The following is a 13,245-nucleotide window of genomic DNA, read 5'->3' as shown; positions in this document are numbered from 1 at the left end:
TGAAGTGAGCGTTAGAATTCTAACGACAAAACTCCAGCCGCAGAAAAAAGTCAGTAGTTAAGAGCTTTCTGGGCTAACGCCGGTTCATAAAGCTCTTAACTACTGTACTCTAAAGTACACTAACACCCATAAACTACCTATGTACCCCTAAACCGAGGTCCCCCCACATCGCCGCCACTCGATTAAATTTTTTTAACCCCTAATCTGGCGACCGCCACCTACGTTATACTTATGTACCCCTAATCTGCTGCCCCTAACACCGCCGACCCCTATATTATATTTATTAACCCCTAACCTGCCCCCCACAACGTCGCAGCCAGCTACCTACAATAATTAACCCCTAATCTGCCGACCGCAAAGCGCCGCCACCTACATTATAGCTATGTACCCCTAATCTGATGCCCCTAACACCGCCGACCCCTATATTATATTTATTAACCCCTAATCTGCCCCCCTCAACGTCGCCTCCACCTGCCTACACTTATTAACCCCTAATCTGCCGAGCGGATCTCACCGCTACTATAATAAAGTTATTAACCCCTAATCCGCCTCACTCCCGCCTCAATAACCCTATAATAAATAGTATTAACCCCTAATCTGCCCTCCCTAACATCGCCGACACCTAACTTCAATTATTAACCCCTAATCTGCCGACTGGAGCTCACCGCTATTCTAATAAATGTATTAACCCCTAAAGCTAAGTCTAACCCTAACACTAACACCCCCCTAAATTAAATATAATTTTAATCTAACGAAATTAATTAACTCTTATGAAATACATTATTCCTATTTAAAGCTAAATACTTACCTGTAAAATAAATCCTAATATAGCTACAATATAAATTATAATTATATTATAGCTATTTTAGGATTAATATTTATTTTACAGGTAACTTTGTATTTATTTTAACCAGGTACAATAGCTATTAAATAGTTAAGAACTATTTAATAGCTAAAATAGTTAAAATAATTACAAATTTACCTGTAAAATAAATCCTAACCTAAGTTACAATTAAACCTAACACTACACTATCAATAAATTAATTAAATAAAATACCTATAAGGTAAAAGAGCTTTGAACTTTAGTAATTTAGAATAGGGTAGGGCATTTTTTTATTTTGGGGGGCTTTGTTATTTTATTAGGGGGCTTAGAGTAGGTGTAATTAGTTTAAAATTGTTGTAATATATTTCTAATGTTTGTAAATATTTTTTTATTTTTTGTAACTTAGTTCTTTTTTATTTTTTGTACTTTAGATAGTTTATTTCATTGTATTTATTTGTAGGAATTGTATTTAATTTATTTATTGATAGTGTAGTGTTAGGTTTAATTGTAGATAATTATAGGTATTTTATTTAATTAATTTATTGATAGTGTAGTGTTAGGTTTAATTGTAACTTAGGTTAGGATTTATTTTACAGGTAAATTTGTAATTATTTTAACTATTTTAGCTATTAAATAGTTCTTAACTATTTAATAGCTATTGTACCTGGTTAAAATAAATACAAAGTTACCTGTAAAATAAATATTAATCCTAAAATAGCTATAATATAATTATAATTTATATTGTAGCTATATTAGGATTTATTTTACAGTTAAGTATTTAGGTTTAAATAGGAATAATTTATTTCATAAGAGTTAATTAATTTTGTTACATTAAAATTATATTTTATTAGCTTTAGGGGTTAATACATTTATTAGAATAGCGGTGAGCTCCAGTCGGCAGATTAGGGGTTAATAATTGAAGTTAGGTGTCGGCGATGTTAGGGAGGGCAGATTAGGGGTTAATACTATTTATTATAGAGTTAGTGAGGCGGATTAGGGGTTAATAACTTTATAATAATAGCGGTGCGGTCTGGTCGGCAGATTAGGGGTTAATAAGTGTAGGCAGGTGGAGGCGACGTTGTGGGGGGCAGATTAGGGGTTAATAAATATAATATAGGGGTCGGCGATGTTAGGGCAGCAGATTAGGGGTACATAGGGATAATGTAAGTAGCGGCGGTTTACGGAGCGACAGATTAGGGGTTAATAATAATATGCAGGGGTCAGCGATAGCGGGGGCGGCAGATTAGGGGTTAATAAGTGTAAGGTTAGGGGTGTTTAGACTCGGGGTACATGTTAGGGTGTTAGGTGCAGACGTAGGAAGTGTTTCCCCATAGCAAACAATGGGGCTGCGTTAGGAGCTGAACGCGGCTTTTTTGCAGGTGTTAGGTTTTTTTTCAGCTCAAACAGCCCCATTGTTTCCTATGGGGGAATCGTGCACGAGCACGTTTTTGAGGCTGGCCGTGTCCGTAAGCAACTCTGGTATCGAGAGTTGCAGTTGCGTTAAATATGCTCTACGCTCCTTTTTTGGAGCCTAACGCTGACATTCTGTGGACTCTCAATACCAGAGTTATTTTAAAGGTGCGGCCAGAAAAAAGCCAGCGTTAGCTACGCGGCTCGTTACCGACAAAACTCTAAATCTAGCCGATAGAAAAGAAAAGCACCTGTGACGCTGTAAGAACAGAAGCTACCACTAGAGGGAGCTCACCACTAACCTGAAAATAATTACATTAAACGTATAGAACAAAGAAAATGCTCTAATAGTTTTTTAGTAAAATTGGCTGAACATGGGTGTATCTGAAATTATTTCTCAAATCCCAGTGTGATTCTGTAAACGTTTCCCCCTACAGACCTCACTGTTTTTTCTCATACATTAAAAAAAAGTGGTGAGGTTTTATTATAATACTCAAAACACTTATTACTCTGAAAGAAAACCCTATGCATATGAAAATAACAACAATTTTACAGTATGGTGCACTGAAAACAGTGTCATTTGATTTGTATTAGGCATAATATTAATGTTTAAACATACGCCAGGTGCTCGCCGTGTACTTTGTCCTCAAACTTTCACATAGCAGAGAGCTCTCATTATTTCTATGGAAGACCCATCTGGCACCTTTCTCAATGGGTTAGTTTCCAGCAAATTACTGTCTTTGCTGGATACTAACCCATTGAGAAAGGTGCCATATGGGCACTGAAACGTTTTGCTATGATATTTTAATAGTTGTTGAATAAAGCTGGATTTTATGCTGAAAAGACCGGTGAGTGTATATATATATATATATATATATATAGAGAGAGAGAGAGAGAGAGAGAGAGAGATAGAGAGAGACTGAGAGACTGAGACTCGCAGGACTTCCACAAAAAAACCTTTTATTTAGGAACGTTTTCGGGGTTCACAACCCCTTCATCAGCATATAGAAAAGACATACATCAAACCTTTTATAGTGTAACAACATCAAACACAAACCTAGTGCCCTCCTGAAAGTGCGCCAAAAACTTCGAGTGTGGAACGCAGATTGCGTTCCACAGTGAAAGCCGCAACCGGAAGTTGTGATGCATCACTTCCGGTTTTCGGCGATAATACTTTAATTACACAATTGAATATTAAAGCGAACACAGATACACATGCTCTTTCATGAACATCAATGAACTTAGTGTCAATATGTGAAAGCACTTCATCTAGTGAATCAAACTGGCGAACCTGATGTGCAAGTGTATATAGATCGCCATAGTTATGGAACACACTGGCCGATTTTGTGTATATGTGTATACAGATCGCTATGGTAACTGTAGTCATAGTTTCTTTAAACAACACTCACTGGTGCTAAAAATGTAGACAACAGCCTAAAGAAAATAACACATAAATGTGATATGTGTATAAACAAGTAAATACTTAATAATATAAGCTTGTCATGAATATACAAAGGATAAAAAGGAAAACATAAACTAAAATAACTTGCGGGGATTGTTGCAGGGCATTAATAGCGCTATGACACATTAAAACTAACTGCCTGAATGTTAGTGAATGTAATAATAGAAGGTATCTGATCATAACATCGCCCTGTTATTAAAAGGCATCTGATCAGACTGTATGTATTGATTAGAGATATCCATAGTGTCACTTATTTATATATAGATGGAGTGTGTGTTAATCTCAAGTCAGTGTGATAGAATCCAAATATAACCTCAACCTGTGTAGACATGATAATGCACATATAGTAAAGATCTCTCAGCCATTATATCTTGAATGACAGACATTAATATTGCCCACTAAGGTTGAATCAATCAATGTGTGTCCATATATGTCAAGCCTAATTAGGCTACGGGAATATGTATATAATGACAGAAGGTATCAGATCTTAAGATCGCCATTTTTGTGAAAAAGACATCTACTCCAACAACATAAATCTTGTTTAAAGATGTCCATAATGGCATATATTTATATATAAATGTAGTGTCTATTTAACACAAGTCAGTGTGACAGAATATATATATAACCCAAATCTCGAAAGACACAATAATACACATATAGTGAAGATCATAGTAATATACATATAGTAAAGATCCCTCAGCAACTGTACATTAAGTGACAAATATTTAGATGGCCCCCAGGGGTCTAGGTCAGTCCATGTGTGTCCACATAAGTCAAGCCTAGCAAGGCTGCTAGATTGCAATAGACTGTCCATCCAGCCATCCTCTGTGTTAAAGAGGTATATACACTAGAAATGATCTGTGATGCCCATGGATTTGGTAATTAGTGCAAAAACGGGTAACTCCACCTATAGGGCCAGGCTTCCACAAAGAGAGATGTGAGCAAATGCTACTACTCCATTGTGCCGTCAGTAACCAGCCTTCCCTCCCCCACGAGAGAAAGAAAGCTTGAAACTAGACGGAGCCACAATACCCCTAAGTCATACCCCAAGTAAGTGGCACTACCCTATAGGATCACACGAGGCTCTTAAAATCCAGCGTGGTGTTCAACCCTCCAGGTTGTATCGTGCCCAATCTGAACATCCACTGGTCTTCACATTTAAGGAGTGCTTTATTTCTCCTCCCCAATCCAATGGAGGTATATGGTCAATCAAAATGTAGCATATAGAAGAGAAAGCGTGGCCTTTTTTAGCACAGTGGCGTGCCACTGGTTGTTCAGAATCTCCGTGTTTGAATGCAGTTCTTATTGCATGCCGGTGATTTGCCATGCGCTCGCGTAACGTGCCAGAGGTTTTACCCACATAAAAACACGTGCATGGACAAAAAGTAGGTATACTACATGTGTAGTAGTACACGTAATTGAGTGCTTGATAATATATCTCCGGTTGGTATTGGGGTGATGGAAAGTTCTAGTGCTTACTAGACCGTTGCAGGTTGTACAACCCAAGCATTGATAGGAACCTTTGATATTCCGCGTAGTGCCAGATGTATAGCTTTGTTTCGGGTCGGTTTTCATTAAAAGATCCCTAAGATTAGTGCCCCTCTTGAAACCTACCATGGGTTGCAAATGCTGAGTGAATGGTAGTTTTTACTTGTTTAACTCATCCTGTAGACAGGATGGACCAAGAGGTTCTACTGGTGTCTCTTGTTTTAAGCTTTGATGTCTATATGGTACTTCCAATCCTTTATGTTTCTCATCTATTGAGAGAAAATTAATTTATAAAAATAGACCTACTCCTTCTAAGGCGCATGCTGTTTAGGAGTCTATTGATAATGGTCAAGTTATGCCACAAATTTCTCCCATAGAGTACCAAAAAAATTATAGCTTCCTCTCTCACTCCACTTGGAGTTACCTTGCATTTCATGCATTGTCTGTTTTTCCCACGTGTGATTGATTTAGTAGCAGCTACTATGAAGGTTTTTTCCCTGTAACCTGAAAGAGGAAGACACTTCTGTAGTTTTTGAGGGGGAATTCTTAGACTCAGATGGGGTAATTCCCTTATCTGATTCCGAGGTTGTTTTCTTTCAGTTTTAGCTTGAATACCTCCATTTGTTACTTGAAGAGGTTTTTGGCTACCCTGGGCGACTCTGACACTACCGGCGTAGTCTGTCCTAGAGAGTCCAGTAACTTATACTAATATTGTGACGCGCCCTTCATGGTGGATGTATTTCCTGTACCAGATAGGGCTATAAAGATATTTGCTCAGGAATCGAAGAAACTGGTTATTACTTTTTTCTCCTAGCCTATATTTAATAGGATGCTTTATATAACAGACTCTATAACGGAGTCTTTGCAGTAGGGAGATACTATTCCCATAGTGGATAGTAGTTTCTTTTGGACCTTATGCAGGGGAAGAACCCTATGGATAGAAGTTTGAGGGTTTACATGGACAACCTGCGGTTGGTATGGCTACTGTCTCCAGTGCGGTGGCGTACTGGTTTGATGTGTTGTCTGTTTCTATTGGACAGACACCCTCCCCTTCAAAGGGATAGTATCAAGGCCTTTAAGTGAGTAATCTCCTTTAATACAGAGGAGTGTTATGTCTGGCACTATGATTCAGGCTTTACCATACTGGCCCACAGAGCATTATGGTTAAAATCTTGGTCTGCGGATGTGTCATCTACAGAATAAGACAAATAAGTGAGAGGATGTCAGAGATAATTTCAGTTCTTCCGAGTTTTCTGGGGAAATACTTTCCCTCCTTCTCCCAAGCAGGAGCAGTCTAAGCCTTCTGGTACCCCCAGCCAGGCTTAGAATAGGGGAAAACAGTTAAAAAACCCTGCTGTTGAACTTGAATCTGATTGGCTGTTTCAATTAGCCAATCAGATTTTTCCTACCTTAATTCCGATTGGCTGATAGAATCCTATCAGCCAATCGGAATTCGAGGGACGCCATCTTGGATGATGTCCCTTAAAGGAACCTTCATTCGTCGTCTAGTCGTCGGGAAAAGAGGATATTCCGCGCCGGAGGTCTTGAAGATGGAGCCACTCCTCGTCGGATGGATGAAGATAGAAGATGCCGCTTGGATGAAGATGTTTGCCGGTCCGGATGTCCTCTTCTTGCCGGATAGGAGGAAGACTTCGGAACCTATTCTGGACCTCTTCTTGACGGATCGGTGATACCCGGCGTGAGGAAGATAAGGTAGGGAGATCTTCAGGGGCTTAGTGTTAAGTTTTTTAAGGGGGGTTTGGCTTAGATTAGGGGTATGTGGGTGGTGGGTTGTAATGTTGGGGTGTGGGGGTATTGTATGTTTTTTTTACAGGCAAAAGAGCTGAATTCTTTGGGGCATGCCCCGCAAAAGGCCCTTTTAAGGGCTGGTAAGGTAAAAGAGCTGTAAACTTTTTATTTTAGAATAGGGTAGGGCATTTTTTTTATTTTGGAGGGCTTTATTTTTTTAGGGGGCTTAGAGTAGGTGTAATTAGTTTAAAATTCTTGTAATCTTTTTTTATTTTTTGTAATTTAGTGGGGGTTTTTTGTAATTTAGTGTTTGTTTGTTTTTTTGTAATTTAGTTTAGTTGATTTTTTTGTAATTGTAGGTAGTTTATTTAATTTATTTATTGATAGTGTAGTGTTAGGTTTATTTGTAACTTAGGTTAGGATTTATTTTACAGGTAATTTTGTAATTATTTTAACTAGGTAGCTATTAAATAGTTATATACTATTTAATAGCTATTGTACCTAGTTAAAATTAAATACAAAGTTGCCTGTAAAATAAATATAAATCCTAAAATAGCTACAATGTAATTATTAATTGTATTGTAGCTATATTAGGGTTTATTTTACAGGTAAGTATTTAGCTTTAAATAGGATTAATTTATTTAATAAGATTTATTTTATTTCGTTAGATTTAAATTATATTTAACTTAGGGGGGTGTTAGGGTTAGACTTAGCTTTAGGGGTTAATACATTTATTATAGTAGCGGTGAGGTTCGGTCGGCAGATTAGGGGTTAATACTTGAAGTTAGGTGTCGGCGATGTTAGGGAGGGCAGATTAGGGGTTAATACTATTTATTAAGTGTAGGTAAGGTAGCGGCGACGTTGGGGGGGCAGATTAGGGAGTAATAAATATAATATAGGGTTCGGCGATGTTAGGGGCAGCAGATTAGGGGTACATAGGGATAATGTAGGTTGCAGCGGTGTGCGGTCGGCAGATTAGGGGTTAAAAAAAATTATTAGAGTGGCGGCGATGTGGGGGGACCTCGGTTTAGGGGTACATAGGTAGTTTATGGGTGTTAGTGTACTTTAGAGCACAGTAGTTAAGAGCTTTATGAACCAGCGTTAGCCCATAAAGCTCTTAACTCCTGACTTTTTCCTGCGGCTGGAGTCTTGTCTTTAGAGTTCTAACGCTCACTTCAGCCAAGACTCTAAATACCAGCGTTAGAAAGATCCCATTGAAAAGATAGGATACGCAATTGACGTAAGAGGATCTGCGGTATGGAAAATTTGCTGCTGGAAAGTGAGTGTTAGACCCTTTCCTGACTGACTCTAAATACCAGCGGGCGGTAAAAGCCAGCGTTAGGACCCCCTAACGCTGGTTTGGATGGCTAACGCAGAACTCTAAATCTAGGTGATTGTTTCTAATATCAAAATAATATGTATCCAATATTATGGATATATTCAGTGTAGCAATTATTCCACTAAGTCACTCTGTAAACCGACAAGGTTACGGCTCTCTATATGGTTATATGTGATTTTAATCACTTTAATAATGAAATTTGCGTAAAGAGTCTAACTTGTCCATTGTGTGACCCTATCTTTATGGTGTACTTTACAAATCTATACAATCTGGCTAGCATAATATATACAAAATAACTTGAGCTAAATACGTTATTATATTCAAATATCCAGCATATATTTACAATATTGCAATCCTGAACTTATACCTCAGTTTAGGGGCAATTTATTTAAATACTTGGATTGCATATAATAATTGATAATAATATTTTTGATTTATTATTTGGTAACTCATTACCATAAGTGTCTGTGAGCTTTGCTATTTTTAACTAGAGTGTGTGTGTGCATGTGTACGAGTCCAGCTGCACTTACATTTTGTCTCCAATAAAGATTTTTGAGTTTGAAAGTTGCCGTTGAGACAAATTTTACCACTCATCTGATTCCATATATTAATGAGCTTGACTTAATAATCATTTAGAGGTAGGCAGTCTTTGCTTTCTGTTCTGCAAATTCTGTTGCATTAACTATACATAGGGTGATCTGTGTTTTTACTGCATCATGCACAGCTCAGTACGCCCGTGAGCACAGAGGTTGTGGGATCCCGTGTGGTGCCAGTGAGACTGTTTTTTTCTTACCATTGTTACGATCAAAAGAAAAAAAATCTCAATTACAACTGGCAGTAAAACAAACAGAGATAAAGCTTTGCTTATGTTGTATGTGTTGTGGCATTGTAGGATGCATCACCATTCACACGAGTTAAAGGGACAGTATACTGTAAATTTGTTTTCTCTTTAATGTGTTTCCAAGGGTTTATTCTATCAGATGCAGAATATAAAATGTGTGGGAAATTGCTCATTTATGTAAGATTTTTTTTTTTATATGAAATGGTTGGTTTTGGTCTTTGAAACCACAACCCATTAAAATAGGCTGAGCTTGCAGGGAGAGTAGACCTCCTTATCTTATCACTCTCTATACACAGAAAGGCTTCATTATCTTATTTCTATCACAAAGCACAATTCTTAGCGAGAACAGTTAAAAATGAATATTGTAGTTATCTCACACACCACCATTATCTCATTTACTTTTTAATTTACCCCTATTATCAAATTTACTTGTGTTTCTATATATCCTTAAAAAAATGTGCTTCTTGTCGTTGGCTTAATAGATTCAACTACCTCCCAGTGGTGCAATTTTAAACAACTTTCCAATTTTGCTCCTATTATCATATTTGCTTCTTTTGGTATCCTTTGAAGGAGCAGAAATAACCACTGGGAGCTAGCTGAACACATTGGGTAAACCAATGACAAGATGCATATATGTGCAGGCACCAATACCGCAGCTAGCTCCCAGTAGTGCATGTCAGCTCCTGAGTCTACCTAGGTATTCTTTTCAACTATGGATGCCAAGAGAACAAAGCAAATCAGAAATTGAAGTAAACTGAAAAGTCTGAATCATGCAAGCTTAATTTTGGCTGCCCTTTTAAAGGGAAACTAAACCCTTTTTTTCTTTTCTTTCATGATTCAGATAGAGCAGCCTTTTTAAGCAACTTTGTAATTTACTTCTATTAATTTTTTTGCTCTCTTGGTATCTTTATTTGAAAAAAGCAGGAATGTAAGCTTAGGAGCCGGCCCATTTGTTGTTCAGCACCTGGGTAGCACTTGTTGATTGGTGTCTAAATGTAGCCACCAATCAGCAAACGCTAACCAGGGTTCTGTACCAAAAATGGTCCGGCTCCTAAGCTTTACATTCCTGCTTTAAATAAATATAGCAAGAGAAGGAAGAAAAAAATATAATAGGAGTAAATTAAAAAGTGTCTTAAAATTGCTGCTCTATTTGAATCATAAAAGAAAAAAAAAATAGGGTTTCATATCCCTAAAAGAGATAATTCTAAGCACACATTAGAGCATTTTCTTTTTTTGCCTTGTGTCCCTTGTGTAGAAAAAACCCACATACAAATAAATCCCCTTTAGTGAATAAGTTTGATAAGAAAATGATTTTATAAATAATTATTTTCTATCTCCTCCAGGTGGAGTCTCCAGAATTCCCTGAGGAGATCGCACACTGGATCAGTTACAATGACAACAACAGCCAGAAGCTGAGAGCAGAAAGTGGGATATCTGGCAGCACCAAAGATCAGTAATCGGACCTCACCCCTCTTCCTGTCTGTCACCTGCAGAACCTGCACATACAACTGGAGATAGATTAGATTTGTTTTCTGTATTACAGCTATTTCTTGTGTGCTCTGTGACATAAGGTGATGTCTTAGGTAAGAGACCATTCCTATTAGTAAGGCTCAGGTACTATTTCTATAGAAGCGTTTTATGGTTGTTACTATTGTATGTGATCAGTTGTATAGGCCTCATACTGGGCTATAGAAACATGTATCAGATTATCATATATAACCATATTTATTATACTAAATTAACAGCACAGCTGCGGAATAACTTTATTTATTTTATCAATGTTATAAAGCGATTATTTGGAAGCCTTTCTAGAGTTGTAGAAATAGGACTTAAAGAAACACTGTAATATAAAAAAAAATTTTTAATTGTTTATGTGAAAGAGCAACATTTAAACACTGATTTATTTTCCTAAAAAAATGTGACCAAAATATATCGGTATCATTTGTTTAGGTAATGATATGGCTAAGTGGCTGATTAAATACCTCCCAAGAATTCTGAGAGCCTTTCTGGGATGGAGAGGTTAGGGAACTTTTGGGAGATGGCCCACTGGCATTTTGTGTGCAGAGCCGCAGCAGAGGGCGGGGGTGAGACATGTCATGGGATTGGGCTGGAAATTATGTTGTTGGGGCAGGGTGTGTCCTAGGTGGAGTTGGGGCAGTCCCTGAAAAATGGGACATTTACTTGAGACAGTCTTCAAAGGTTACCAGATGCTTGTGTACTTCCTGCTAGGAATCATTGGCTGATTGGTACTTCCTCCTAATGCTTATTGGCTGATAACTATTTCCTGCTAAACTCTTTGGCTGATTGGTATTTCTTGCTCTGGGTTATTAGCTGATAGGTATTTCCTGCTAAGGCTCATTGGCTTATAGGCACTTCCTGCTAAGGATCATTGGCTTATAAGCACCTTCTGCTAAGGTTCATTGGCTTATAGGCACATTCTGCTAAGGCTCATTGGCTGATAGGTGTTTCCTACTAAGGCTCATTGTCTGATCGGTATTTCCTGCTAATTCTCATTGTCTGATCAGTATTTCCTGCTAATTCTCATTGGCTGATTGATACTTCCTGCTAAGGCTCATTGACTTATAAGAACTTCCTGCTAATTCTCTTTGGCTTATTAGTATTTCTTGCTAAAGCTCATTGGCTGATAGTTACTGCTTAGGCTTATTGGCTGATAGATACTTCCTGCTAAGGCTTATAGATACTTCCTGCTAAGGCTTATAGATACTTCCTGCTTTGTTGCTCATGTATCTGACTATTAACATTTATACATAGTAGCTAAGAACCCTTAGCAGGAAGGCCACAACTTATATTGATGCATTAATATTATTTCAGTGGTTAAATGTTATGTTTAAATGCTGCTCTTTTATATCAATGATAAGAAAATTAGTACAGGGTCCCTTTTAAGTTTAAACATCAGTATTATGGTGGCATCAAGTAGATCACCTTGTGAGGTGGGTTATTGTTTAGTTTGTAAGTATTTGGGTAAAATCATCTGATTTTATGACTTCATTTTTAAGGGTTTAGTTGAATGAACAGACTTAGTATTAGAATGATGTGATATTCACTGAAGAAAAGGCATTTTGCTCAAGTAGTTTAATGTTTTTATCTTCACAAAGTCAAAACTTGATCGTTATTTCAGCAAGCAGGTCTTAAAGCACCCGGCCAAATAACACTGGCTGTAAACCTAGAAAAGGATGTGGTTTTCACGTAAATTGCTTTCGATTAATTGTTTGTCATGAAAAAGAAACATTTCAAGGGGTTGTTCAGTTTAGTTTCCCGATTATAGAAATTACTTAATCCCTTATTTCCTATGAGGAAAGTCTTCAGGAAAGCTGAAATGCATCTGGGACAACTCCCACTAGAAAAAAAAGTTTAGCTTATTAAAAGAAATACTTTAATATAATTTCAAATATTTTATTTTAGATTTAACAGAGCATCAAGCATCCAGTTGCTAAACTAAAAAGCTGACAAGAAAATATCTCTGAACAGTTATGCTGTAGCTGCATCAGAAAGAAACAAGTAAAAAACAGCCAATCGGCTTCATCACTGCTGATGTCACACTTTGCTTTACTGTGATCTCTTGAGATTTCATTGTAAACTTTCTTAAAATGAGGAGGGAAATCACATGACTGTGCTGCACATGCCAGATGCACACTCCCTTACAAGTCCTGGGACTAGCATCCCGATTGGCTGCTTAAAGTTCCTTTGAGTTGTGGTTACTAAGGCAATTGTGAAGTAAAATATCTTCCTTTTTTACATAGAGATGTTCAGGTGATAATTTCTAGTCAGTTTTTTACAGTTATGCTGCATCACTTTCATGTGCTTCATTATTTGGGATTGTGTCCATTTTAAAGATTGGGGTTACATATTCAGAGAGTTGTTGGAGCAGCATATGACAGGCGCTATGATTTGGTCTCCAGAGTATATGTGCTTAGAACTAAGCAGACTAAACCCCTGCTGTCGCTATGCTAAAGTATGTGCATCTGCTCTGACTGGACACACACGCACACACACACACACACACACACACACACATATATATATATATATATATATATATATATATAGTATCCCACAAAAGTGAGTACACCCCTCCAATTTTTGTAAATATTTTATTATATCTTTTCATGTGA

The 13,245-nt window shown here is 37.4% G+C and overlaps 1 protein-coding gene across 1 annotated transcript in view; it reads left to right on the top strand.

Moving 5' to 3' along the window:
- LOC128659640 (protein THEM6) overlaps positions 1-10,696 on the top strand; it is an 11,691-nt gene extending 995 nt beyond the window's left edge. The window contains exon 2 of the mRNA XM_053713216.1: positions 10,456-10,696. Within this exon, the coding sequence (XP_053569191.1) occupies positions 10,456-10,569 (114 nt within the window). The 3' untranslated portion in view covers positions 10,570-10,696. The remainder of the gene's footprint in view (positions 1-10,455) is intronic.
- Positions 10,697-13,245: the final 2,549 nt, after the last annotated feature.

This window comes from Bombina bombina, chromosome 5 (genome assembly GCF_027579735.1).
Source record: "Bombina bombina isolate aBomBom1 chromosome 5, aBomBom1.pri, whole genome shotgun sequence".
NCBI classification, from domain to species: Eukaryota; Metazoa; Chordata; class Amphibia; order Anura; family Bombinatoridae; genus Bombina; species Bombina bombina.
The sequence above is the reverse complement of the archived record's forward strand: the minus strand, read 5'-3'. Positions and strand labels throughout refer to the sequence as shown.